This window comes from Argentina silus (genome assembly GCF_951799395.1).
Source record: "Argentina silus genome assembly, chromosome: 2".
NCBI lineage: Eukaryota > Metazoa > Chordata > Actinopteri > Argentiniformes > Argentinidae > Argentina > Argentina silus.
Genome location: NC_139656.1, coordinates 30,230,627 through 30,255,765, shown reverse-complemented (window position 1 = coordinate 30,255,765; position 25,139 = coordinate 30,230,627). Strand labels below are relative to the sequence as shown.

General features: G+C 41.3%; 2 protein-coding genes across 6 annotated transcripts in view; both read left to right on the top strand.

The window, feature by feature from the left end:
- npas2 (neuronal PAS domain protein 2) overlaps positions 1 to 16,400 on the top strand; it is a 44,180-nt gene extending 27,780 nt beyond the window's left edge. For 3 of the 4 annotated variants that reach the window (XM_083665431.1, XM_083665428.1, XM_083665429.1), the window contains 15 exons: positions 1,411 to 1,524; positions 3,673 to 3,791; positions 4,712 to 4,794; positions 6,205 to 6,311; positions 6,610 to 6,757; positions 7,024 to 7,105; positions 7,461 to 7,587; positions 7,812 to 7,915; positions 8,053 to 8,139; positions 8,808 to 9,044; positions 9,134 to 9,376; positions 9,706 to 9,890; positions 12,080 to 12,172; positions 12,468 to 12,681; positions 12,786 to 16,400. In XM_083665431.1, coding sequence (XP_083521557.1) covers positions 1,411 to 1,524; positions 3,673 to 3,791; positions 4,712 to 4,794; positions 6,205 to 6,311; positions 6,610 to 6,757; positions 7,024 to 7,105; positions 7,461 to 7,587; positions 7,812 to 7,915; positions 8,053 to 8,139; positions 8,808 to 9,044; positions 9,134 to 9,376; positions 9,706 to 9,890; positions 12,080 to 12,172; positions 12,468 to 12,681; positions 12,786 to 13,016 — 2,174 coding nt within the window. In that variant the 3' untranslated portion in view covers positions 13,017 to 16,400. The remainder of the gene's footprint in view (positions 1 to 1,410; positions 1,525 to 3,672; positions 3,792 to 4,711; positions 4,795 to 6,204; positions 6,312 to 6,609; positions 6,758 to 7,023; positions 7,106 to 7,460; positions 7,588 to 7,811; positions 7,916 to 8,052; positions 8,140 to 8,807; positions 9,045 to 9,133; positions 9,377 to 9,705; positions 9,891 to 12,079; positions 12,173 to 12,467; positions 12,682 to 12,785) is intronic. The other variant, XM_083665430.1, reaches the window with a different exon arrangement.
- A 1,762-nt stretch (positions 16,401 to 18,162) lies between these two features.
- On the top strand, positions 18,163 to 24,935 carry radx (RPA1 related single stranded DNA binding protein). Of its 2 annotated transcripts, none has more exons than XM_083690193.1 (15): positions 18,163 to 19,032; positions 19,124 to 19,266; positions 19,571 to 19,763; positions 19,905 to 20,013; positions 20,173 to 20,273; positions 20,650 to 20,769; positions 21,013 to 21,108; positions 21,276 to 21,443; positions 21,563 to 21,711; positions 21,838 to 21,974; positions 22,169 to 22,216; positions 22,385 to 22,518; positions 22,727 to 23,005; positions 23,186 to 23,365; positions 23,919 to 24,935. In XM_083690193.1, exons 1-15 carry the CDS (start codon positions 18,441 to 18,443, stop codon positions 24,053 to 24,055), a joined length of 2,586 nt encoding a protein of 861 aa, XP_083546319.1. In that variant the 5' UTR covers positions 18,163 to 18,440; the 3' UTR covers positions 24,056 to 24,935. The 2 variants fall into 2 exon arrangements, with proteins under 2 accessions (XP_083546319.1, XP_083546318.1); XM_083690192.1 differs by having other exon boundaries at positions 22,337 to 22,518.
- The last annotated feature ends 204 nt before the right edge of the window (positions 24,936 to 25,139 follow it).

Below are 25,139 nucleotides of genomic sequence, written 5' to 3'. Positions count from 1 at the left end.
CCTTAATCCCATGCTACAATTGTGCTCTTCTGAGCAAGAGACTGATGTGGATTCGCTAGCATCATAGTCTATGTTTAGAACTACAAATACAAATCAGAGAACTACTGTCAAAGCTGTGTCTAGAATAATCATCCTATCTCATCTGTAAGCACAGGCAACAGGCAATTTCTGCACCTATCTTTCATCCTCCTTCTTATATTTAAAACACTCTCAACACACGCAGGCTAATGCTTGGCAACCAGTCTTTCTGTTAATGTTCTGCACTCGGTTCATGGATAGTGCGATCATAACATTGCTCAAGGTTTAGTTCATTTAGTGTTACTTAACAAGTGCTCAAGAATACAGGAGGTCAGGTGCATGGTTGTGTGCACTGCTATTCTTGAATGAGGGAACTCGCATAGTTGAGTTGAGTCAGAGCTTCCCACAAAAGGAACCTTAAAGAAAATACATAATATTCCCAGGTGCAGTGGAACAGTACAAATAGAGTTAACAGTCTGGTTTATGAGGAAGTGCTTTTTCCCTTTGTGTGTGTCCCATCCTACAAATGTCTCCCATGCTCTCATCAGTCTGAATGGCACCAGGCCACTGATATTCACAGCCTCCTGACAATGCCTGACAACACAGTCTAATGGAGAGCAACACATTTGGTTTGGAAGCTTAAATTAAAATGACACAGTCCCTAGCTGTGCATGCAGTTAAGCTAGTTCAGTGACAGTGGAGGCTTTCTCTTGAACAAAATAAGGAACAATATTTATAATAATATATAGCTATATAAACATGTATAGCAAAGCAACAGACATACACACTCCAATTACTTTCTGTTCAGACTTTCTTCCGTATGTGCCTGTGACTTGGGGCCCCTATGTTGGGTACATCAGTGCAGTTTGTGAGAGTATGTTAATGGCACAGTGACATGCTTTCCCCACCTCATCCCCCCACTGTACCCATTCCACTGCCAAGTGAATCCCCTTCAGTAGGAAGAACACTGCCAAGCTGTCCCATGACAGCTAAGACTAACTATTGTACGTCTGTTTGAATGCCGTTCACTGGGAGCTGTGTGTCGATTTCTGGCCATAGAATGAAGGCTAACATGTCTGAGCTGTCAGCAGTTGTGAGGAGCAGAAGTTGTGATGGCAAAATAATTATTGTCATCATTCTTTTACCTAAGATTTACTGTCTCTGTCAGAGTTTCATCCAAGGGTAAAATGTCAACGTATGTGAGTTCATCATGGTGCACCATGAAGACTTCAAGATTATATATATTACAAAGAGGAGCCGGTAGAGCATTGTGTAAATGCACACTGTGAATGGGTTATTTGCTTTGGCGGTACATCTTTAAAACTTCTCCTCATGATGATTTCTGTTTTGTTGAGGAAAAGCCAACTTACACTCACCTGTTATTTTTTTCAGGTGAGACGCACATTGAGTTCTGCTGTCACTTGGCCAGAGGAAACATCGACCCAAAGGAACCCCCTACATATGAATATGTGAAATTTGTTGGGGATTTCAAGTTTCATAACAATGGTAAGTGTTTTGATTTTTCTTCCCCTAACTCACTATTCTGTTGTGGCAAACGTTAGACAACACCATACAGAGTTTTAGTTCTCGAATGTCGCATTTCCTTGACATTTAGAGGTTATATAAACGGCAGAGAATACATATTCAACCACCTGGACTAACATAACTTAGTGATATGTTGATATATTGGTGATGTCATTTGATTATCAGTGTCTATTGACGCTGCCAGTCTCGGCATAAACACATGGTGTGTTTGAAAAAGATATGAAGGGACTTTGAAGGGACAGAATCAAACAGGGTGTTCCTGTTTCAGAACCGCATAGGTAACACTTTACATGATCATTATCATTATCATGAATTACTAATTACTGCAAATATCAGGGTAATTGACTGGAAAATGAGGCATGAGGAAATGTTTCCTTCTTCTCTTCTATTTCCGTAGCCTTTAAATCAGGGACTTCCAGTCATTTTAATACCATAATGTCATAGTAAGATAACAGTAAGATAATGTCACCAGAATCTGTTGGGATGCAAAGGTTAGGTAAGGTTCTTTGACACTCCTATTACAGCCATCCAGAGGTTGTAGTTTCTGATGACCAGTGACCATGGTGACCATTGACCTTAAGCAGTGGACAACTCCAGACCTCGAGGGCTGTAGTCCTGCTGATTCTTCCTTCTGAATTAGATTGTGATTAAAGGGCATGGATAAAAACAGCAGACACTGGGACTGCAGCTCTTGGGGACCAGAGGTAGACAGCCCGACTGCCTAATCTAATGGATGAGTCTGATTGAAGATCAAGCACCTGTACCTCTCGCCCTGATATGCCCCTAGAGAAAATGTCATATACTCTCGGCCATGCTAGGGTTAGGGTTAGCTATGCTAATATTATGCAATGACTCGCTGTTCTTGACCTTTTTGGACTGCTAGCATCAACTCTGTATCGTTATAGGTGTTATTATAAAAACATTAACGGCAAACTTTTCATGCATGTTTTAATGACCGCCTCTCCCAATAGATGGAAAAATGGCAATGTTGTGATATTATGTCTTTTATACTCTGTGTATGTATATATGTGTATATATACACTCACTGGCCACTTTATTAGGTACACCTTGCTAGTACTGGGTTGGACCCCTTTTGTAGCCCATCTGCTTCAAGGTTCGACGTGTTGTGCATTCAGAGATGGTCTTCTGCATACCTTGGTTGTAACGAGTGGTAATTTGAGTTACTGTTGTCTTTCTATCATCTCGAACCGGTCTGGCCATTCTCCTCTGACCTCTGGCATCAACAAGGCATTTTCGCCCAGAGAACTGCCGCTCACTGGACATTTTCTCTTTTTCTGACCATTCTCTGTAAACCCTAGACATGGTGGTGCATGAAAATCCCAGTAGATCAGCAGTTTCTGAAATACTCAGACCAGCCCGTCTGGCACCAACAACCATGCCACGTTCAAAGTCACTTAAATCACCTTCCTTCCCCATTCTGATACTCGGTTTGAACTTCAGCAGGTCGTCTTGACCATGTCTACATGCCTAAATGCATTGAGTTGCTGCCATGTGATTGGCTGATTAGATATTTGCGTTACCGAGCAGTTGAACAGGTTAGGGTTAGGGTTAGGTGTACCTAATAAAGTGGCCGGTGAGTGTATATGTGTGTGTGTGTGTGTGTATATATAAATAAATATATATATATATACTGTATCCTGTATATAAAATACTTTCACACAACGTGTGTGTGGAAAAAATAAGGAAAGTAGTTTTTTTGAAGAGGTGGTTGACAAAATAAAAAAAAATAACATTTTGGATAACATCCATAACGATACAGAGTTAAGGATGCTAGCAGTCCAGAAAGGTTTGGTGGGTCATGGCACAATATTAGCTCCAGCGAGCACTGTGATTTCTTGGCTCAATTGATCGTTGCATGGCCTAGAGTATATGTAATTTTCTCTAGGGCATATCAGGGCTACTGTGACTCTGGTTCACACTATTTACAGATCGTCTTGTAGCAGATAGAGGGGTTGTTCATCATCACTCCCAGATATTGCTTGTATACTATTGCAATCCAGGTTAATGGATATTGTTGATTTGTGGTTGACATGCCTACATCCATCTCCTGGTCGGGTATTTGGAGTGACTGTTGTTTCTCTCTCACAGTGCCTACATCCTCTTGTAACGGGTTTGAGCTGACATTACCAAGAACCCTGCAGTCATCACTGGAAGAGCAGGTCTGCCTTGTTGCCACAGTACGATTAGTCACTCCACAGTTTGTAAAGGTAAGTTCACATTCATCCCTGAACCTTTGCTGATTTGAGTTCATGCAGATGTTTTATGTTGTGGGATATTACCCTGAAAAAGCGGGCCAAATGGTGATGACATTCTTCTTGGAGATAGTCTCCTAATCTATGTAAGATCAGAACGTTTTGCATTACGCAAAATTAATCGAAATTGAAATGTATGAAATGCCAGGTTGTCATACTTAATTCACGGCACACTATTCAGGAAATTTAACCAATTACCATTTACATGGTTGAGCTACAGGTGACGGTTTCTCAGTATGAATGAGGTGCCGTATGTTGAAATGTGTCGCTTACTGCACACATTTTACTAAACAGTAGGCTCTAAATAGTATGTAGTATGTATAGTAGATACTTTTAGTGAACAGTAGGCTGTATGAGCTTTCGGTCACGGCCTTTGTCTAGCATCTTGGGCCCTGTCTTCACTTAAATGCGAGCGAAGTCATCCTAACACAGAGCTCGCTTTTAAATGACAGCCATGGACGTACAAAGGACACATTGTGTCCTCATTGTGTCCTCATTGTGTCCTCATTGTGCTCTGATATTGTTTGGATCTGGCTGACCACCTCACATTGTGTTCTGATTTCTGCGTAGTCTGGACGCAATCCAGCCACGGAAAGCGCATACAGCCTATTAAATGTGGGCACGGAGACCATTAGGAGACACATTTTTAATTGTTAATACCAGGTGTGGACTCATGTACCGTCATCAGACTCTGATGTGATCATCGTATTTGGATAACAGAACTCTGATTTTAAGTGTCAAGTGTAAACAGGGTCATGACCTCTGTACATTACCCTTTTGTTACTTTAGTTCAGTTTGGGTGTTTCACTTATAATTTCACTTATAACATGTTTGTGCCTTTTCTTCAATGTGCCTTTGTTTTTCTCTTTGACCAGGATTTGTGTAATGTGGAAGATCCTTGTGATGAGTTCACATCCAGACACAGCCTTGAATGGAAGTTCCTGTTTTTAGACCACAGGTCAGTGATGCTGAGGAATGATTCATTTTCCTTCCCCTCAGGCTGCCATCAAGCCTGATTGAAAACTACTTCATTGACGATGGCCTACACATGTTCAGAGTCATGGCTAGTGTTAACTTTTAGGAATTTCAGCTTCTCCCCAGATTGGCTTTGAAGCTGCATATAATGCTGTATTTCTGGTATTCCTCTTGATTACCTGGTGAAAACCTGAAGCGGGCCTTTAGACAGTTCGCACCCCATCGTTAACAAATGGGTGGGGGAAGGTGAAGGGGGAATTCAAAATTGCAAGACACTTTTTTCGCACTATGAACAATGTACTACATAGGCATCTCTGTCATAGCAATGAAGTTGAGGCATGGGAGAGGAAAAAAAATCCCATCTACTTTTTTATTCATTCACAGTCCCACTGAAACCCCAAATCCTTAAATCTATCTCCTCTCATGAAAATTCCTAACTTTATTTCTGATAGTTCTTTTCTGATTTTTCGGCCTAAAAATGGCTTCCTTGACTTTCATTAACAGCCCTTTAGTCCTTATGTTGACAGACAGCAATATCAGACTCCAAAGGCAAACTCTTATGCCTGCACAAATGATGTGACGGAACACACCTGACTTATCATGAACACCTGTCAAGCCAACTGTCCCATTACTTTTGGTGCCCTGAAATAGGGAGACGATGTATAAAAAGTGTCATTTATAAATGGTGAAACTAATATGTACACAAACACCCTCGAATACAAGCAGAGAATCTCTACTTTAATGTCATAGTAATTGGTTCATTTCAAATCCAACTGTTTTGAGTATAGAGCCATACTTCACTGTTCCATTACTTATGCAGTGCACTGTAACTGTGCAAGGAGGTAGAACCAGGGGAGGAAATGGTACGTCCTGTCCTCCGCTGAGCTATAATTGGACTCTCACAGCTCCGTGCCAAACTGCTCTGTACTGGGTCTCAAGAATGGCTGCCTCCAGAAAGTGACCTGCATGCCATTCTGAACTGGGCTTATGGGGGCCTAGGCTTAGTGGATTTAGCATGGCATTGATGAATGAACATGTGTCAAGTGAGCCAAATTCATGTCGTAATCATAGTTGTAATTATACAACAAATGGTGCTTTCACAGCCAAGTTTTCACATTTTTAAGGCATGAGCAACATCCTTGCCTCAGCTTTACTCTGTTTAGTGAGGTGCTATTTTGTCTCATGATGTCCTACTGTATGTCTTTTTGTCTGTATGGATATGATATGCGACTCCATGTCAGTGTGAGGGTGAGGCCTTATGGGCAGGTTCTTTTAATCATGGTGACATGGTCAACTTATCAATGGGGTTTTGAAAATCTCAGTTGTCCCATTTCAACCAGTCTCTTGTTTTAAAGCAGTATTGTCTAATGTGTTGATCATTCTTTCCTTCCAGGGCTTCACCAATCATAGGTTACTTGCCCTTTGAGGTTCTTGGGACTTCTGGCTATGATTACTATCATGTGGATGACTTGGAGCTTATAGCACAGTGTCATAAGCAATGTAAGCAACTCTCTCTACTTTCCACTCTTTCTTTCTCTCTCTCTCTCTCTCTCAACCCCTCTCTTGCTCTTCCTCACTACCACAAGCTACAGGCAGCCATTTCAGAAAAATAGGTCATCTCACTATACAGTAGTTACATTTCTATTTCCACTTCAGTGTGCATAAAAAGCCTGGATCTGTGAGGCTGCATGAAGCCTGTTATCCCTTGCCTTGATATTTAGGATGTCATGAACATCTCGTAGCATGTCGCATGAACTAGGGCACTGTTGAACAGTTTCCTCCTGCGTTCCCTTCACAGTAATGCAGTTTGGAAAGGGTAAATCCTGCTACTACCGCTTCTTGACCAAGGGTCAGCAGTGGATCTGGCTGCAGACACACTATTACATTACGTACCACCAGTGGAACTCCAAGCCTGAGTTCATTGTCTGCACGCATACAGTTGTCAGGTAAGCCTGTCTCCTCTTCAATGCGCTTGTTATATACTGACGCCCCCTAATGGCGAGGAAGGTTTACTTCACACCCCCATTAATGGGGCTCATTGTTGTCGAGTGTAGCTCTATTGAACCTCATCTGCTCTCCAAGTCAGTTAATTATCCACTTTCTGTGATTTCATATTGTAGACGGAGGATGGATGAAAAAGGTTGACTTTTTTAGGTGATGTCATTTGACAATTCTCTTTCTTTCTCCATCATTCTGCCTCGCTGACCTGCAGTTATGCTGAAGTGCGAGCTGAGAGGAGGAGAGAGTTTGGCTTGGCGGAGACGTCGCACGAGATGGCCTCGTCCTCCATAAAGGTAGGAAAAGGAGACTGGGAGATCATCCTGAACTCCGGGGGACAAGTTAGAATGTGGAGAAACAATCATTAGACATATTACAAATAAGATATTACGTTTAATCAAAATGCATAGTCATTTCGCACAGTTGAATTGATAGTTGCGTAGGATTAATTGGCTCCTTTTGATTTTCGCTTATATTTTTTAAACGGCCACTTTTATCAAAACTGAGTGAGATGAGTGTTATGCAGATGATGTGTTAATGTTTGCAGCCGGTGTCAGGCATTTGGGTGTGCTCTCTGAGTAGTAAAAGTAGATCTGATCCACTGATGTGAGATTCCGGGTATGACTTGCTCTTCTGTGCTCTGTGTGACAGGCTCAAGCGGTGTACCTGGACATCTGCCCCACTCTCGACCCCCCACAGGACAGAATCAGTGGGGCACACTCAGTCTCCTCTCACAGCTCCCGGAAGTCCTCCCACACTGCCTTGTCCGACTCTGCATGTGAGTCACACACACTACTCTCTTCCTCCTATTAACCCAGATACATCAATACCAAATCTATACACTCAACCCTCTAATGACATGTTCTCCCCCTAACACAAACCACCACCCACTCTCACCAGACTCCTTGCTGTAGAGGGAGAATTATTAAGGCCAACCTCAACACTAACTTTATCAATCAGATTCCAACTTTTGAATAACCGTTCAACTCTCTTTGCCCCCAGCAAACTCCTCTGTTAGGTACTCAGAGGGTTGCACACCATCACGGCACTCGGCATCCATTGGGACGGAGAAGAATTCGGCCAGACTCCAACCAAGTAGTTCAAAGGTCAGTTCACCTCATTACACTTTTGAACCAGTCACTTAAAAAACAATATCTTTAGGAACACCAAAGCCTGAACGTATCACCCAGGGACCCTGCTGAACTCCTAGTCTGTTTTTTGTTTTTTTTCCTTTTCCTTGTAGACTTTGGTACGGAGGCAAAACTCTTTTGACCGCCCTCCCCAACTGAGCCTCCCCCTTTCTCCTACCTGCAGCCAGCACTCCGCAATGGTTGGTGTTTAATCTTCCTCTCCTCCCTGTCACCTGCCCGCTCAGTGTTTGTCTAGTCCCCCATTAGCATGACAGCTCGCTCTTGCCTGCTTGCTTCTTCATTTATTTGTTTGAATGCAATCCCACATGATTACACACCACACATTATAGCAATGTAGATGGAGTTGATCATATTTTGGATGCAAATGCTACTTTAACTGAAAGAAATTGGACAAAGAAGAAAAAGTTCACCAAAATCTCTATCAAATCACTTTGGCAATGGCTTTAGGCCTATCCTTAACTTTGATCCATCCGCTGTTGCCTATCTATATTATGTACATTTTACATCTATGCAAAGCCAAATATACAAACCTCAATCATTTAGTTCCCCTAACATGGCCCACTGAAAGCACCTCCTTCATCTGCATGTCGTGGAAACAAGAAGAGTTTGATATGCTTATTTAGCTGTAATGATTATAATGAATTGTGTGCTGTACTGTATGTTGCTCACAGCTTCAAACCTGTTCAAGTACCTAACTTATCATTTCTATAAGACCTTGGCTTGTATTAAACTAGTCTAGAGCCCTCCTTAGCTCTAGGGATTGTGGCTGTGTTGCTTTGTTCCAGACCATGACCCATGTTATTGTGAACTACCTCTCAAATGATGGTTCTGGGTCCTGTGCTCCTAGCAGCAGCAGCAGCAGCAGCAACAACAACAACAGCAACAACAACAACAGCAACAACAACAACAACAACAGCAACAACAACCGCAGTCCATATACCAGATCCAGCAGCCGCAGCTGGGTGTGATGAATCAGCTGAAGGAGCAGCTGGAGGAGAGGACACGCATGCTGCAGGCTGATATCAAAACTCAGCAGCAGGAGCTGCACGACATTAAAGAGAAGCTGCAGCTGGCTAACCTTCAGGTACCAGAAGCCCTGAAAAGACCCGTCTGAGCCTGGCCTGAGAGGAGGGCTATAGCCTCATACTTCTCTTTGTGTGTGTGTCTATGTAGATGTTGTTACAGCAGCCCATCCACAGTGACTTTGGGCAGGTCCAGCAGGTCCAGCAGCCCCAGCCCCAGCCCCAGCCCCAGGTCCAGGTCCAGGTCCAGCAGCAGGGTCCAGGCAGGCCGGCCCAGCAGTCCCAATCTGGGGTGATCAGGCAGACCTCGGGTCACTCCAAACAGCCTCTCTGTGGAACCCACAGCTCCTCCCCTCATTCTCTCATGAGAGAGCACAGCACAGCCTCCCCTCAGGTAGACAACACTACACAGCCTCCCCTTAGGGACACAACACTACACAGCCTCCCCTCAGGGACACAACACTACACAGTGGAGACTGGTGGAGGTCGAAATCAGTATTGTTGCTTATTTGTAATGCATGGAATGGTATCAAACGTGTGCATTCAAATTTCTACCTCCACCAGCTCCCCCTGACAGGACAGTAGCTCAGCTCTGCTTATGCACTGCTTAGCAGAAGGAAGACCTGTACCCTGTATAGTGTTACCTGCCTAATAGGATGCAAAGCATTATTTTTTTGTATGTCTGTGATCCACCTGGGGCTAATGTCTCTGTTGTTGCTTTAGGTCCAGCAGAGGCTCATCCGAAGTGGCCAGATGCAGGCGGTCAGCCTGCCAGTGCAGACTCACACAAGCCTGACCATGCCCTTCTATAGCAACCCCATGATGTTCTCTCAGACAAACGCACGGCCAATGCAGGACGCAAACCAAAGACACTCGGACACAGAGTTCAACCAAGAGGGACAACTACGGTGAGACCTAGGGGAAACCACTCGGTTTGATCTTTGGTGGCACATTTTGTTACAGAATCATTTTTGAGAATATGATTTACAGTAAGTCTGTTCTTCATGGCCGGTAACCTTTTTAATTTACAGCCCTGTTTCAGCTGGTATTTAACCAGTATTTTGCTAAAAACTAGGTAAATACGGTGCCCTCCATAAGTTTTGGAAAGAGGAAGCATGTTGTCTTCTTTTAGCTCTATACTCCCAACAGTTTGGATTTGAAATCAATACAATTACTATGAAGTAGAGATGATCAGATTTCATTCATTTTCATTTAATTTCATTTTCTTCTTTCAGATTGGTTTCACCATTTAGAAATTACAACTCTTTTCATACATTTTATACAATTACAACCATTTTTTAGTATTTTATACAGTCAGGGCACAAAAACTATTGGAAAATTGGCTTGGCAGGTGTTTCTGGTTAGTCAGATGTGTTCCGTCACATCATTTGTGCAGGCATTAAAGAGCTGTCTAGTATTGATTCTAAGCTTTGCATTTGCTTTTGGAGTCTGTTATTGATGTCTGTCAACATGAGGACCAAAGAGAAGTCGATGAAAGTCAAGGAAGCCATTATGAGGCTGAAATACCAGAAAGATCAATCAGAAACATAGCCAAAACCTTAGACTTATCAAATCAACAGTTTTAACTAACCCTAACCCTAATTTAAAAAGAAAGAAAGCACTGGTGAGTTCAGCAATAGCAAACAGGCTGGTATACCAAGGAAGATTCTACAGTGGATGACCGAATAATGCCCTAACCCGAAACAACTGTCCCACAGACCGCTCTGCAGGAGGTAGGCGTGAATGTGTTAGAGACTACCATCCAAAGAATACGTTACCAGCAGAACTACAGAGGCTTCACTGCAAGGTGCAAACCACTAGTTATGCTCAAAAAGGATGGTCAGGTTACAGTTTGCTAAAAAGTACCTAAAAAGCCTGCAGAGATCCTGGAAAACGGTCTTGTGGACGGAGAAGAAGAATATTATAATGTACCAGAGTGATTGCACCATACAGCATACCACCTTATCTGTGAAACATGTTGGAGGGGTGCTATAGTTTGGGCATGTGTAGGTCCCACAAGAACTAGCTAACTTGTCTTAATATGATGATATTACTGCTGACAGCAGCAGCAGAATGTATTCTGAAGTGTACAGAAACATCTTGTCTGCTCGAGCGCAAGCAAATACCTCCAAATTTATTGGATGGCATTTCATCATACAGTAAGACAATCACCCCAAACATACTACCATAGCAACTAGGGAGTTTTCAGGTCAAGTTATTGACTGGCCAAGTCAATCTTCAGATTTAAATCCAATTTAACATGCATTTCTTTTCCTGATGACACAGGCCTTGCAGAGCATCAACAGAGAATTTACCCAGTGTCTGGTGCGGTCAATGGGTCAAAGACTTCAGTTATTGTATACAAAGCATTGTCGACCAAATACTAAACATGAGTACTTTAGTCATTTATATGATTTTTTCCAATGCTTTTGGAGCCCTGAAATTGTGTGTTTGTACTTTCTAAAAATGTTGTACTTTCTAAATGGTGAACCCAATCTGAAAATCAGATCAGCTGAGTATCTCTACTTTGGCCCCATAGTAATTGTTTATTTCGAATCCAAACTCTTGTATTGAGCTAAAAGAAGAAAAAATACTTCCTCTTTCCAATAATTATGGAGGCGCAGTATGTGGTAACTGTGTGATAAATTCAGCACCACTGTACTGTAACTATCTGGAACTAAATGGCACAAAATGGTGCTTGAGTCAGTGAATCTAAAAGAAACAACAAGCGTAATAAATATGCATTATGAGAGAAGAACACTTTTACCTCAGTCAGTATCTGCTTAACACTGAGCTGTCAAATACAACTTTAGGTGTTGTAAGTTTTGCCTGATTGGAAGCAACACATTTTGGAATGCATTTAAATTGAAAGAGGGAAATCAAAGACTGCAAGATTTGAAGAAGAAAAAAGGTTAGGATGACATTGGAGAGTGAATAGTGTCCTTGAGTCATGAAAGAATCTGTCCTGTCCATTGTATCCCACTTTGTTTGGAGAGGAATATGTCATGGGGGTCTCAGCCCCGTGGTTCAGAAGGCATTTTCAGAAAGGTTGGAGTTGTAGCTCTGAGAGTCACAGATAACTTTTATTTTCTGCCAGCATGCTGCTCAACCAGCCGATGCAGACCATCGTATCCGATAGCAGTGTGAACTCACAGGCTTCCCAATGCAGCACAAGCATCCAGCAAACCAAGTATGTATGTGTGGGTGTGGGTGGGTGAGGGTGAGCCAGTGCCTGTTTTTGTGCATTTTATGTTGTCACTCTGTTTATTCTCTACTTGTTATTTACCTCTGTCGTGTGTGCAGTGAAATACATTAACAGTTTGGTTGCATTCATTACTGTCGTGAACTTATTTACTTTTACACGTTATACTCTTTGTCACAAATCACATCTTCACGCCTGTTCCAAATATTTGACACTGTTATGGAAGCAGGGAAGGAAATGTTTCTGCGTACTTGACCTGTTCATTTTGTCCACGTCTACCCAGATACACCCTGGATACACAGCAGATGATGACCCCCTCGTTCCCCATGCAGCAGGTCAACTGCAATGCTGTCCTGGTCCCCTCTCCCGTTTTTACATCCCCAATCATGATCCCCCACAACAGCTTTATTACCCACCAGGCCCAGCCGGCCTACCACAGTCAGCAGCAGACCTCCCAACACTCCCTACAGCTGCAGCAGCCCCAGCAGTTCTTTCAGGTACTTCTAGTAACAGCAGGGATGATTTGTCCTTGGGCTTAGGTGTTTTGGCTCACTCTGTAGAATTAATTGTCATTCACACTGTAATCTCTTTGTGTTCATAGATGCAGCCCCAAGGACTCTTACACAGTGGACCCACTCAGACTTTCTTCCACACCACGAATGTCCCACATCAAAGTACTGTGGGATATATCCAACAGCAACCGCAAACGCAGCAGCAGCAACCACAACAACAACAACAACAACAACAACAACAACAACAACGACAACAACACCACCATTCCCAAAATCAGACTGGCAGCCTTTCAGACTTCCGAAATATGCTCACTCGGTAGCCCGAAGACTCAGAGAGAGTGCTGGTGGAAATTTCTGGGATACAGAAAAGACAGAGAGGCATATTGGACATTGTGTTGTGCTGCATTCTTTGCTGTATAAGAAGCCAAAGTGGCTTTGTCTCCACAGCAGAAAATCCTTGAAAAATTAGAATATGCCTGTTGTGACCTTACTTTTGATGAGGAGCTACCTTTTCAGAAAGATTTTTGTACTCCATGCGAGAGTGATCCACAGGCAGAGGCAGAGGCAGCCTCCAAGGTGACAGCCCTCCCAGAAACGGAAGAGGAGTCAGTGTTCTGAAGGGCTGCTGGGACTCCCATCAGTTACCCACTTCGTGCACCCGGGCCATACTTACTCATCATGTGTCATCATGACTGCTGGATCGAGATATGATCCTAACAACTGACAGGAGAAAAGTGCTTTTATGTGTTTTCATGCAGATGCGTTTCACCAACAGAAATGGATTATTCCCTTCAGTGAATCTACTTGTGCACAGACTGCAAAGTATTCTTACCATCTGTCCTGTTTCAAAAATGCAGTGTGCATTGACTTCCTTGAGGTTGCGTCGTTGTTTCACTTAATTTCACGAGAATACTTCTGTCTGAATTACGGTTTAGGTTTTGCATTAACCATACAATTCCCTTTTGAAACATAGAAACACACAACAGTAGTCCAGTATAGACCAACCTGTAGACCCAGATGGGTCAGTAGTTATTGTCATCAAACATATTCAACTATCGCCATCTCCATAGCCAGTTCATTCCATTGAACACTACAGTATAGTTACTCCTAAACAAACACACACGTTTTTTTCATATTCAAGCCTGTCATGGAGCAATTGGATCATGTTCTCATACCATAATATTCTTTTTGTACAGGTCTTTTTTTTTTCTTCTTCTTTCTAGGTAGGCCTGAACGTTATTAATTAGCAGACATATGACAATTTGATTATTCAAAACACCTTTAATGATTGTATTGGGTAACTTGTCAGTTTTCACTTTCAATTCGCACAAATCACGTCATGTTGGTTATCTACACTGTAATGGTGTCTCATAGGACAATGTATTTTGTTCTTGGAACAAACCTTTTTAGGACCATATAAGCATGTTTATGTTGGTTTACCATATATTTCAAACTAAGTGTAGTGGTCATTAATGTTTTGTCTTGATGTTGTATTGGGTATGTATGTTTTTATCCAGGCATTTACAGACAAAACAGTGAGCTGGAGGTCTTAATGCCTTAACTAGCTCTCAAGCATAAACTGCGAATGGCACACTTTTTTTTTAATCAAGTATAACAGATGCTGCAATGAATAAGAAGACATAATTTAATCTAATATATTGTCATACATTCATAAAAAAAATTCTCAGGTTATTTGTGGCAACAATCTTCTCAGTATTACAGTAACAACGTGTTGTTCATCATTTGCTGGTTACAGTTTTGTTATTTAGTAGGCAGGTCACTTTGCAGGTCGGCACAACTTGTTTTGTTCTGGGCTCGTGCATTCATGTGTTTGTTATTGTTTCCTTACACTCTAGTGACTTCAGGAATGCTGTGTATGAACAAAATACTAACCAGAGACAAATTACTTTGGAATGTAAACGACAATCAAACTGACCATTTCAAATAGTATTTCCCCTATTCACTCTTATACACGCTTTCCCAAAATAACAGTAGAACATATTTCCAACTTAAGTCACCTAAGTCGTCCATTTGAAGATCATTGGCCGTTGTAATATATTTGAATGGGAAATTGCTACTGTGTAACACGGCACAATTTCCAACAACCAGGCCTTAGTTTGTCTAATTTCCCTCTACACTACAAGACTCCCAGTCTCTAGCCATACAAAATGGAACGAGACATTGGAATTCTAATAAAAAAAACATAAGTGAGCCCATTGACATGAAGTGGATGTTGCAATACATTTTGCAGTGATTTATAAACTTGTTTGAGTTGTAAAGCGTTTATGAAAATCTTTTCTCATGTCCTACAGTAGCGATCCCTGGAGTGGACGTTAAGTTGCTACTACTTCATCTTTCACAGTCACTCTCATGAAGATTGGTGCTGTTCATATTGGTTGAAGAGATGCTTTGAAGTTCTAGAATACTTACAGTACGTGCCGGTTTACCCTTTACGATGTGCAATGTCAGTTTTGAAAAGAATAAGAATGTTAATTTATACTGTTTAAATTATGTCTTTAGACAGATATCTACTCGTGTACAGAAGAGATATAGTTGTATAAGCCAATGTACTATGTGAATTCAATAGAAATATTTTTGTATGGAAATATCTTTAACATTCCTTCAACCATGAATATCAGCAGTATCTTTACTGAGGTAAATCTCCTAAAGACTTTGTTAGAATGATTCATCCACTCTAAAGGCTGGCATTAAGAAAAAGGGGGCCATTTTAGATTCTGTACTACAGTTCTTCTGTTGTCCTCTTGCTAGGTCAGACCAATCTTACCATCTTTTTTCAAATTATATAAACATTGATTCAACATCACAGTTGTGTGAGTTTGTGATTACCTTAAATACACAACAGTGACCTCTGTTCAAGCCCTCATGCAGTTTTTTGTGCACAACATTGCATCATTTTTTTAACCCTGGCTGTTGATTTGTCAGCAAAAATGTCTCTTAGTTTTGGCCTCCACGAATCTGTGTCATTCAAAAAGAAGTTGTCGGTCCTTGTTCCAATGTGCTCAATGCCCAATCGTGGTAAACTGCCTTGTGAAGCTGGTAGAAGGAACATGTATAAATGTAATTCTCAAGCTCATTGAATTACTTTAATCCATGTTATCAGAACTCTGACTTTGGTTTAGTCCCCAATGCTATATAAAGATTTTATTGTAGACGAGCCTTCTCCCATGTTAAATCAGAGGTGGTAACTCAATTGTCCTTAATCCACAGATATTTTTAAAAATATTTTTAAATCATGAGGAGAGCCATTGCGTGTTTGCTGTGTATTGCTTCAGTTTTACAAATGTTGTTGTTTCTTGGTGTATTTGTGTTTGTTAATTGTGGTTGCTACGCTAGATCAAATGGTACTGTTTCTCTCTTGGATCTGTCGGCCCAGCAGTAGATGATGCACTTTTCAGACTCTTTTTATTTTATGTGTATGGACTTTCCATCGTGTCATTTCTTTTTGAAAGCATCATGTGACATTTCTGCATTTATGATCTTTTAAAGGTTTGTGTGTGTTTTTGCAGTATATTGGGTGGACAATCAATGGATACTGAATAGCATTTGCTGCAGTATAGTGTGAACGAAAGCTAAACCTGGTACATGACGGCCATTTCTGCCATTGCATTGCAGAAAACTCATTGAAAATATTGTGTTATAGAATGTAAAAAAAATGTTTAGATTATATAGTTGTTTATTTTATAAAATGGTAAATATATATATATATATATATATATATATATATATATATATATATATAATATATATATATATATATAATGCTTTTAAAGTTAAACAAACAGAAGTATTTTGTAACAGATTATTGAAGTGTCTTAATGGGGGAGGTGAAGCTTTTCTTTTTTGGAGTTCAGCAAGTTGGTGTTGCACAGTCAATGATATTGTATGGCTTGTTTTTTTTCTCTGTATATACCATCAAAAATAAGCTTTAACATATTGTTGAAATTGTTTAAAAGAAATTAATAAAAACAAGTTTACATTCTGAAACTGCTTGGATATTCATTCTGTTATAGTTGAGTTCAATTATTTATAAATAAATCTATCATGTGTTATCTTAGAAAATACATATTTGTAAAAACATATACATTTGATGGACTTTGTTCTTTATTCTGTGTGTCAACCCGGGCAAGAACAGCGTACAAATTGCACAGACCATTGTCTTACCCTTACCTGTGAATAAATAGAGCACAATTCACAAATGTGTACCATGATCTGTGAACAAAAAACACAAAGCACAAATAGAATTCACTATCCACAAACAAACACCTCTTGATTTGTACTTATAATTCACTATCCACAAACAAACGCCTTGTGATTTGTATTCGTAAAAAATATTTGAATAAATGCAAAATGATTTGTGAGTAAATGCTCTAAAATGTTTAAACAAACATCATGTGTGAATGTGGTGTTTTGTTCCATAAAGTATGTAACATTTTTGTCAGTTTATTAAGATCATTGGTTTCACTGAGTCTACATGGGAAAAAGTTTAGGCTGTGCTGATTTCCCAACAGTAGATGAGTTTCCACTTTATTTAGTTCTGATTGTTTATTCTTTCTAAGTGAATGGACGTTTTGCTGAAGGCTTTCGGCTGGACAGCAACTACACTACAGGTAAAGTTAGGTAACCCTGTTGAAGAACTGGTTCAACTTGTTGGCCTTGTCCAGATCCCCAGCCACTTGCGGGACATTAGCCTGCTTGTAGCCGGTAATCTTCCTCTCGCTGCTCCACACCTCCATTGTATTGTTGTCCTGCAAGCTGTTCTCCATCTTCCGCCTGTAGGTGTCCCTGCTCTCCTTCAGCTTCTCCTTGAGCTTCCTCTGCAGTTCTTCCTTGTCACCAGACTTGAAGGCTCTCTTCTTGTCGTTGAGGAGGGCCTTTAGGTCACTTAAGGTCACTAATCCAAGGCTTTTTGCTGGGAAAGCACCGCCCCCTCCAAGTAGGTAGGTGTTCTCCACACAGAAATTACAGTAGTCCAAGATGCAATGTGAAAGACCATCAATGTCCTCCTCATGTGACTCACAGAGAACTTCCCAGTCCTCAAAACAGTCCTGCAGAGCATCATCAGCCTCCTGTGTCCATCTCCTCACAGTCCTAGCGGTCACAGAGTGCTGCTGGACTAGAGGCTCAAACATGGGCTTGAGTTGGACTAGGTTGTGGTCCGATCTGCCCAGGGGGTGGAGTGCTGTAGAGATGTTGGCGTCCTTCACATTAGCATATAATATTTAGGATAATTACAAACCCTTCTGGGGGAATACTATACCAAATATTATATGGTTATGATTTATATATATTTGTTAAGATGATTAGCCTATTATTGTGGTTCCTTGACCCCTATTCACCATGTTTAAATGCAAAATAAAGTTTAATTTGGGTGCTCTTATTTTGAAGAAATCCTCATTTACAAAAATGTACATGGGCGGAGTTCCACTATTGTAGCTCAGAGAACACAGATCAATCTGGATCCTAGCCCGGGAAGAATAGCGAACTAGCAAGATTCTCGTAGATTTCTAAATGGGCTATCAGAAATTATTAAGACAAAAGTATGTGATGCTGTATCCCTCGTAAATCGATGTGTAAGAGGACATTTTAATTAATCGCCAATGTGAGTAGTTAGCTGAGATATAACGTTCTCTGTCTCCGAACACAGCTAGCTAGCTAGCTAGCTAATAATAATAAGTACTTTACGTTGCGCGCCATGTAATTTATGATCGGTAGTACTACTAAATATGTCGTCATGTTCATTGTCACCAAGTACTCAGACTTCGTTTTTACATTCTACGCTGGAGCAATTTTTTGCGGAAAAAAAACTTAAACTTAAAATTGACAAAGCTGATCCAGTTGCTGTCATTGCACTTCAGAGATACTTATTGGAGCATCAGTATGTTGTTGGACAACAACAGCAGGTTGTTAATAGCTATAGATACGACTTGACAGTGACTGATGGGGTCTGTCAAGCCAAGTGCATTCTCGATCGTAGTTTAAACCACCTGGTCCACAAGAACCTTCTTCGGAGTGGAATTGATATTCATCTAAGACAGTGCTCGTTTGTTTACAATGAAATGAGACTAGGCCAGGGTTGTGTTTGCATCGAGAGCATTGACTGTGGTTCAGGAGTAGAATCTGATATTTTGCGGAAGGCAAAGGACCTAGAATCTCTGCCTATTCTTTCAAAGGATAGCATTGGAAATGCCATGGCATTGCAAAACGATGTCCCCCTTCACGCTGGTCGAAAACACTACCTGTCTCTTTGGAATAATGAGGATCCTGAAGGGACATTTTGGGTACCAGATATTCCCCCAGCAGACGTTGTTCTGGACGGTAAGATTACCATTTATATTTGTTAATTTTGATTAGTTTACTTCAAACTACAACTGAAACATTTATCAAATATATTGTCCTCCTTCAATAGTGTCAAAGATTGCCCTCCTGTGTGACCTGGAGTCATCATTCGGAAGCACATTTCGACCTCTCCCCCTCTTAGTGAGGGTAATGCATAAATCCAGGTTACGGTATTATGGAAGAATTGGACACAAGATTGATTACCCTTACCAGGTGAAGCATAAGTATATCATCCATAATACCCGTAACATAAGAGTGATTCTCTTAAGCATAATGCATGCAGCTGACACACTGCAACATATGTTGGTGATGGTGAAAGCCTCCCCTTCTACTTTCTATTAAGCCTAAACAGTGCAGCCTACTTTTCCAATACTAAAGTTCTTCCTCCTGACTTCCATCAAACTATTCAACCCAACCACCATATATGTAATCTTGTTTTTCGAAAATGTGTCTGTATTTGAAGTGACAGGATTGATCCTCCGTATGTCCATTCCTAAATGCCCCATACCCCATGCAGGCATACTTTGAGGTAGCGGACCAGAGTGGCACCATGTCCCTCGTTCTGTGGAATGAGCTGTGTCCAGAGTGGTATCAGAGACTAAGTGTTGGAACAGTGCTCTACCTCCAGAACTACACCCTCAAGCACAGCTATCCACACAGGTCTCGGCCTCGTATGGACGACCACAGGATGAAAACCTTTCACACAGTAGGTACTGAACTGAACCTAGTTATTCAGAACTGGTGATTGTGTACTGTATGTATACAGCCATGTTTGATCAAATGTTTCACTATGCACTACTTTGTGAAACTTAATTTGCCATTTTGAGTTTTTATTTGGCAATACCTTGCAGAAATCTGCCTGAATCCCAGGAATCCAACTGCGGCCATTACTGTAGTTCCACCCAAGAGGGTGTCATCTCAGTGGGGATTGCCTGAGGTTTCCTACCAGTTCACAACCCGGTAAATTCACAAGCACATTTAGTTGATGATAGGGTTTTCCTGATAGAAAAACTAATTTCTTTCCAGCATTAAGTATATGCTGGTATGCTAAGTAAATAAGTATTTATCATCTGCCTTATTCTTTCATTACTAGCTTCTTACAGCATTTCTTCCTTCCAGCTCGGAGTTGGAGAATTTGGCCAACAATGCGTCTTGTGATGTCATTGGATTGGTGACCTTCGTTGGTCGTGTTGAGAGAGTTAAGAGTAAAGGGAATACGGGTAAGAGGTCCTGTTCTTATCATAACAAATCAAAGGCTTCAAATGACACCTAGACTTCAGATTAAAAGGACTCCAAGGACATCTGGATGAGCCCAAAATGGAATGGATTATTATGATTATTTTAATCATTGTCACTGTTATTTATATTAAGTAGAACAGATGTAAATGCTAAACATGTAACATCCTTCTCTACTGTATGCTTCAGTAAAAACATTATAGGACCCGACTTCATTAGTATTGTGCAAAGCCCAACAGATAACAACAAAATATCAACTGCAACAACTGTTGATATGCAACAACTTGCTAGGCTACGGTTAATAAATAACAACTGTGTTAGCTCAGTAGAATCACTGGGCATCATGTTCCTCTGTTTCAGACCCAGAAAAATACTGGACTTATCGCTGGGTCCACGCTGTGGATGGAACATCCAACCTTCCTTTTGTCTTGGAGATTTTTGCTTCGTCACAACCAGAAATATTCAATGGGATATGCCCAAGTAAATGATTCTCTAATCCTTTGATTATATCCTCAAACAATACAAGAGGTCACTCTATTTACGTGGTTACCAGCAAAGTGGAAAACCTAATGTGTTTCTTTTCATCAACTGATACTGTTGAAACTGAAGCTTTATTTCTGAAATTGTGATCAGGTTTATATAATAGAATATCAGTTGGGATACTAATCTTTTTTGTTTTATTTTATTTTTTTATACACCCTCTCACACTTCTCCCCATCGCAGTGACATACCTGCTTTGCACTCAGATGAGAATGTGTCAGGTTGAAGGCTCACTGCCCTACCTCACCAGCAGTTGTGAAACACAGATATTCACGACAGGTAAGTGCTGTTGTTATACTTGCTTTCCAAGTATCCATCTACCATATGCAAAGACATTTGGGTTAAACACTACAAAACTGTGTAATTAAAGTGATCTATGAAGCAACACACTGTAAGATTAGTAAACACAGATGATTCATGTTTTTATTATAGCAATGTGTCCGCAGGGTTTCACAGAGGCCAGCCGTACGTGTCCGACCCCAGGGTGAAGAGCTTCATCCAGTGGACCAAGACTCTAAAGGAAAGTGTCATGCTGAGAAAGACTGTTGTTGGCGGCCACTATTGCTTCCCTCATGCCCCTCAGATCTTCACACAGTCAGTGGCCGATGGCTCAGGTGAGAGAAATGAACCTGGTTAAAGGTTTCCTGTACTTTTATACTACCCTATTTGTTAAGCAGTCATGAGTTAGATGGTTAGACTTTTTAAAATGTTTTTTTTTTTTTTTATCTCTCAGCTCTAGTTCCCCTAGTTGCGGCAAATGACCTGAAAAGGGAGCTGGAGTCCTTGCACTATCGTGAGCATAAACGGTTGGCTATTCAAGGACAGATCATGGCTGTGCAGTACTTGAGATGTCCAGAAGAGGAGCTGTCGGACCAGGAACAGGTGGGAATCAATCGACCTTTACAGTAGTACAAGTAGCCTACAGCTTCATGTTATTTCAACATGTCTTTTCCAAAGTATATGAGGATGTGAATTTGGGTGTGAAATGTAATCATTTCTCCCCTGCAGCAGACAGCGACGTCTGTGGGTATGACTGTTGTTCCTGGGCCAGACCCGGTCAGGGATCAGAGCACTGCAGAGATGATAGAGGCCTCCGGTGAGGAGCGCTCGCCTCGCAGACCCAAAAGGAAACGTCCCAAAGAGAGGTGAGTTTTTATCTCAACAGGAGTGGTGTCCTTCACCTGGTACTACTTGCTCACCTCCTCTTAGCTGATGTGAAATAGAGAATGCTTCAATTTGAAAGAAGACAATCATAAAACGTTGAATATATAGCGCATTAGCAATTGTATATGTGCATGTTTTACAAACTCATGACATTTTTACTTCACTGTTCCTTCAGGGAGGTCAAGCGATACTACATCACTCGTGCTAGGATGCAAGCAAAAAGGTAATGACTGAACTTCCAATGTTCTACCATCCCAGGTCATTGTCACTTGAGAGGGGTTGAGTTAGATTTGATGGATAATGGGACTCATATGATCACAGAACGTAGCTTGGTGCTCACCAGGGAACCAGTAGCTCAGGATATAGTGAGGGGACCTCTCTCTGTTCACAGAATGGCTGGGCATCACGATGCAGAAGATGAACTAGTGGAGCAAGAAGAGGAGATTGATTCTGAATCTGAGGAAGATGGCCCACTTGAAGGAAACTTGGAGCAAACCAGATCCATTCAAAAGCAAGTTTCCGCTGGTAGGTAACAGCACCATGCCACATGAACGCACTCTCACCACAAATGCCATCTTATTTCTTCAATGGCTGAAACAATGGATGGTGCATAAGATCCACAGTACTGTATGTACTGTTATCTTCCACTGTACACGTCTTCTATGATGCTAAGATCCTTGTAGTACTTTTGTTAGAGCACAAGTGACAATTGAGTGATGTTTTTATTTCCAAGATACTCCGAAGAGCGACAGTGCTCCAGGAGAGAGAGTTCCAGACGGTGACGGATCATCTTGGGAAAGCAGCTCTTGGCCCGTGCAGAGACGGGAACTGTCAGAACATCTGCTTTCAGGTGGTGTGTTCCCAGAGAGCCATTCTCAAAGATTCACATTTGATGACAGGAACCGTCTCCTGCAGCAGAGTAACCTCCATCCTGCCCGGTGGATACCAGAGCCCACCGCAGACACCAACTCACCAGTACCCTGCCAAGGATACTATAGAGTCACAATATTAGGTAAAAGTTGTTGTTTCTTCAATGCTTGTCTTCTGGATTTATTTCATTTTACTGCCCTCACTATGTTCTTTTGTTTAAATAGTAATAGAATTAATGTGCAATTTTTGTATTACTTATTGTATTATTTGTACAGCACCTGCAATGGCCACACTCACACTTGTCCTTCTCTTACTCTGGCAGGTATAAACCAGAAACTGGCTATAGATGCTGCGTTTGTCCCGGTGTTGTCGTCTGAGGACCCCAGGTCTTTAGGTCTACTTCAGGACCCCCATGACAACACACTCCTGTCCTGCCTGTCGGCAGGCTTCCTCTGCCCCCTCAGCGACCCTCTGGGCCAGAGTGAGGCTCTCCCTGAACCAGGTAACACACGGTGGTGAAGGGGACCGGATCAAATCAAACTTGATCTCTTACTCCCCTATTAGACTCCCCTGTTGTCTCATCTCTCAGTGGGAGATGAGGTTGAGAGTCTAGACCAGGGGTGCCCAATACGTCGATTACGATCGACCGGTCGATCGCGAGAGTAGTGCGGGTCGATCGCGTGACATTATTTATTTATTTATTTATTTTTACGACGGACATTTGTGCTTCAGCACGGTACGAGGCAATTGAGCCAGTGTGAGTGCGCCACTTGATTGACGTACAATGCGGCCAGTCTGAGATCGCTTCTCTTCTACGGGTCACGTGTCACCATGCATTCGCATGTATATATTTCGCAATATATATTTAGCATTTTTTAATGTACCTGGTCATTTTGAAAGTAGCTCGCAAGCCGAAAAAGTGTGGGCACCCCTGGTCTAGACACTGCTTTTAGGAGGTGTTCATAATGTTTGTTTTTTATTTCAGCCAACTGAAATACTAAGAAGTGGATACATAGATGTGAATAAAAAGTGACTTTTCATTTGTGTTCTTTCAGAGGAAATTTTAGGAACCGCAGAAGAGCTGAAAGACACACATTTTGTGTGCGTCCTTGACTGCTGTCATCTGGGAGGAGAGAAAGTGGAGGTTCTCATTAACAAGGTGTATAAAATGACAGACATTGTTTTGGTATAAATGTTGCAAGTCTGAAATGAATTTGTTCTTTGGTTACATGATTAATCTGACAAATTTACTCAAGTAATGTAAAGACAAAATATGTGGTACTGAAACTTAGTTTTTAAGATAGTGTATGGAGGCAAATTTTGTCTTTAAAAAAAACAAACTGTGATGTTTAGTTTAGTTTGATAGACTGGGAACTAGTATTGAACACAACTAACAATAAAACAATATACATTTTGCTTGGAAAATGTTGAATTTTAGGCATGTCGCATATCTGGAGTAAAAGAAACATGATAGAAGTTGAATTGCTAATTGTTAAAAGCAATCTCTGGGATATGACATCTTAGAAAAAACCAGCGGGCCGACGCTGCCAGAGGCTTTCAAACAAGCAGAGATGCAACAGACTAGAGAAATGGAGCTGAATGTTGCAACTGTTAACTGTTTTGTTAAAAATCTAAATCCAAACCAAAGACATTTCAGAGAAGGGAGGAAAGGATCACACTGTCGGGTTGAATGAGATTGGCAGGACAAAGGGGAGTGAAACAAGTGGACACTCACTCGTTCGCTCTTGTTCACGACAATGTCTTCTGTTTTCACGGGCGTGACATTGTATCCCGGAGTCTACCTTTAAAAATCAAATGTTTGCTTGAGTGTATGTTTTATCGCCTCATATAACCTTTATTATTTCTGTCGATTTCCAAGACCCCTTTTGGCTTAAGAGCACCCCCAGAGGCAAAATCCCTCCATAATGTAACTTTATAGCATATCGTGCATTATCTTGTACCTTTTATGGCAGTAAAAATGTTATTAACATTTCTGATGTGTTTGTTGACAATGCTTGTTTTCACATCCTGGTAGAACCTTCCTCAAGGCACCTTTAACAGCACTGGGCTTAGCTAATAAAGATACATCATCAATGTCTCAAACATCATTGATCATATGTCAGGTCAACAATAGTGTGCGGTGTAATCGGTTTCCAAGACTGGCTCATTCAGGCAAACCTGTTAAACAAACTCTCAGCTAGTGAGCAAGGTCCACTAAGATAACAGTGACTGGCTGCACTGACGTAGGTTTAGGTTACTGAGAAGGGAGGTGTCAG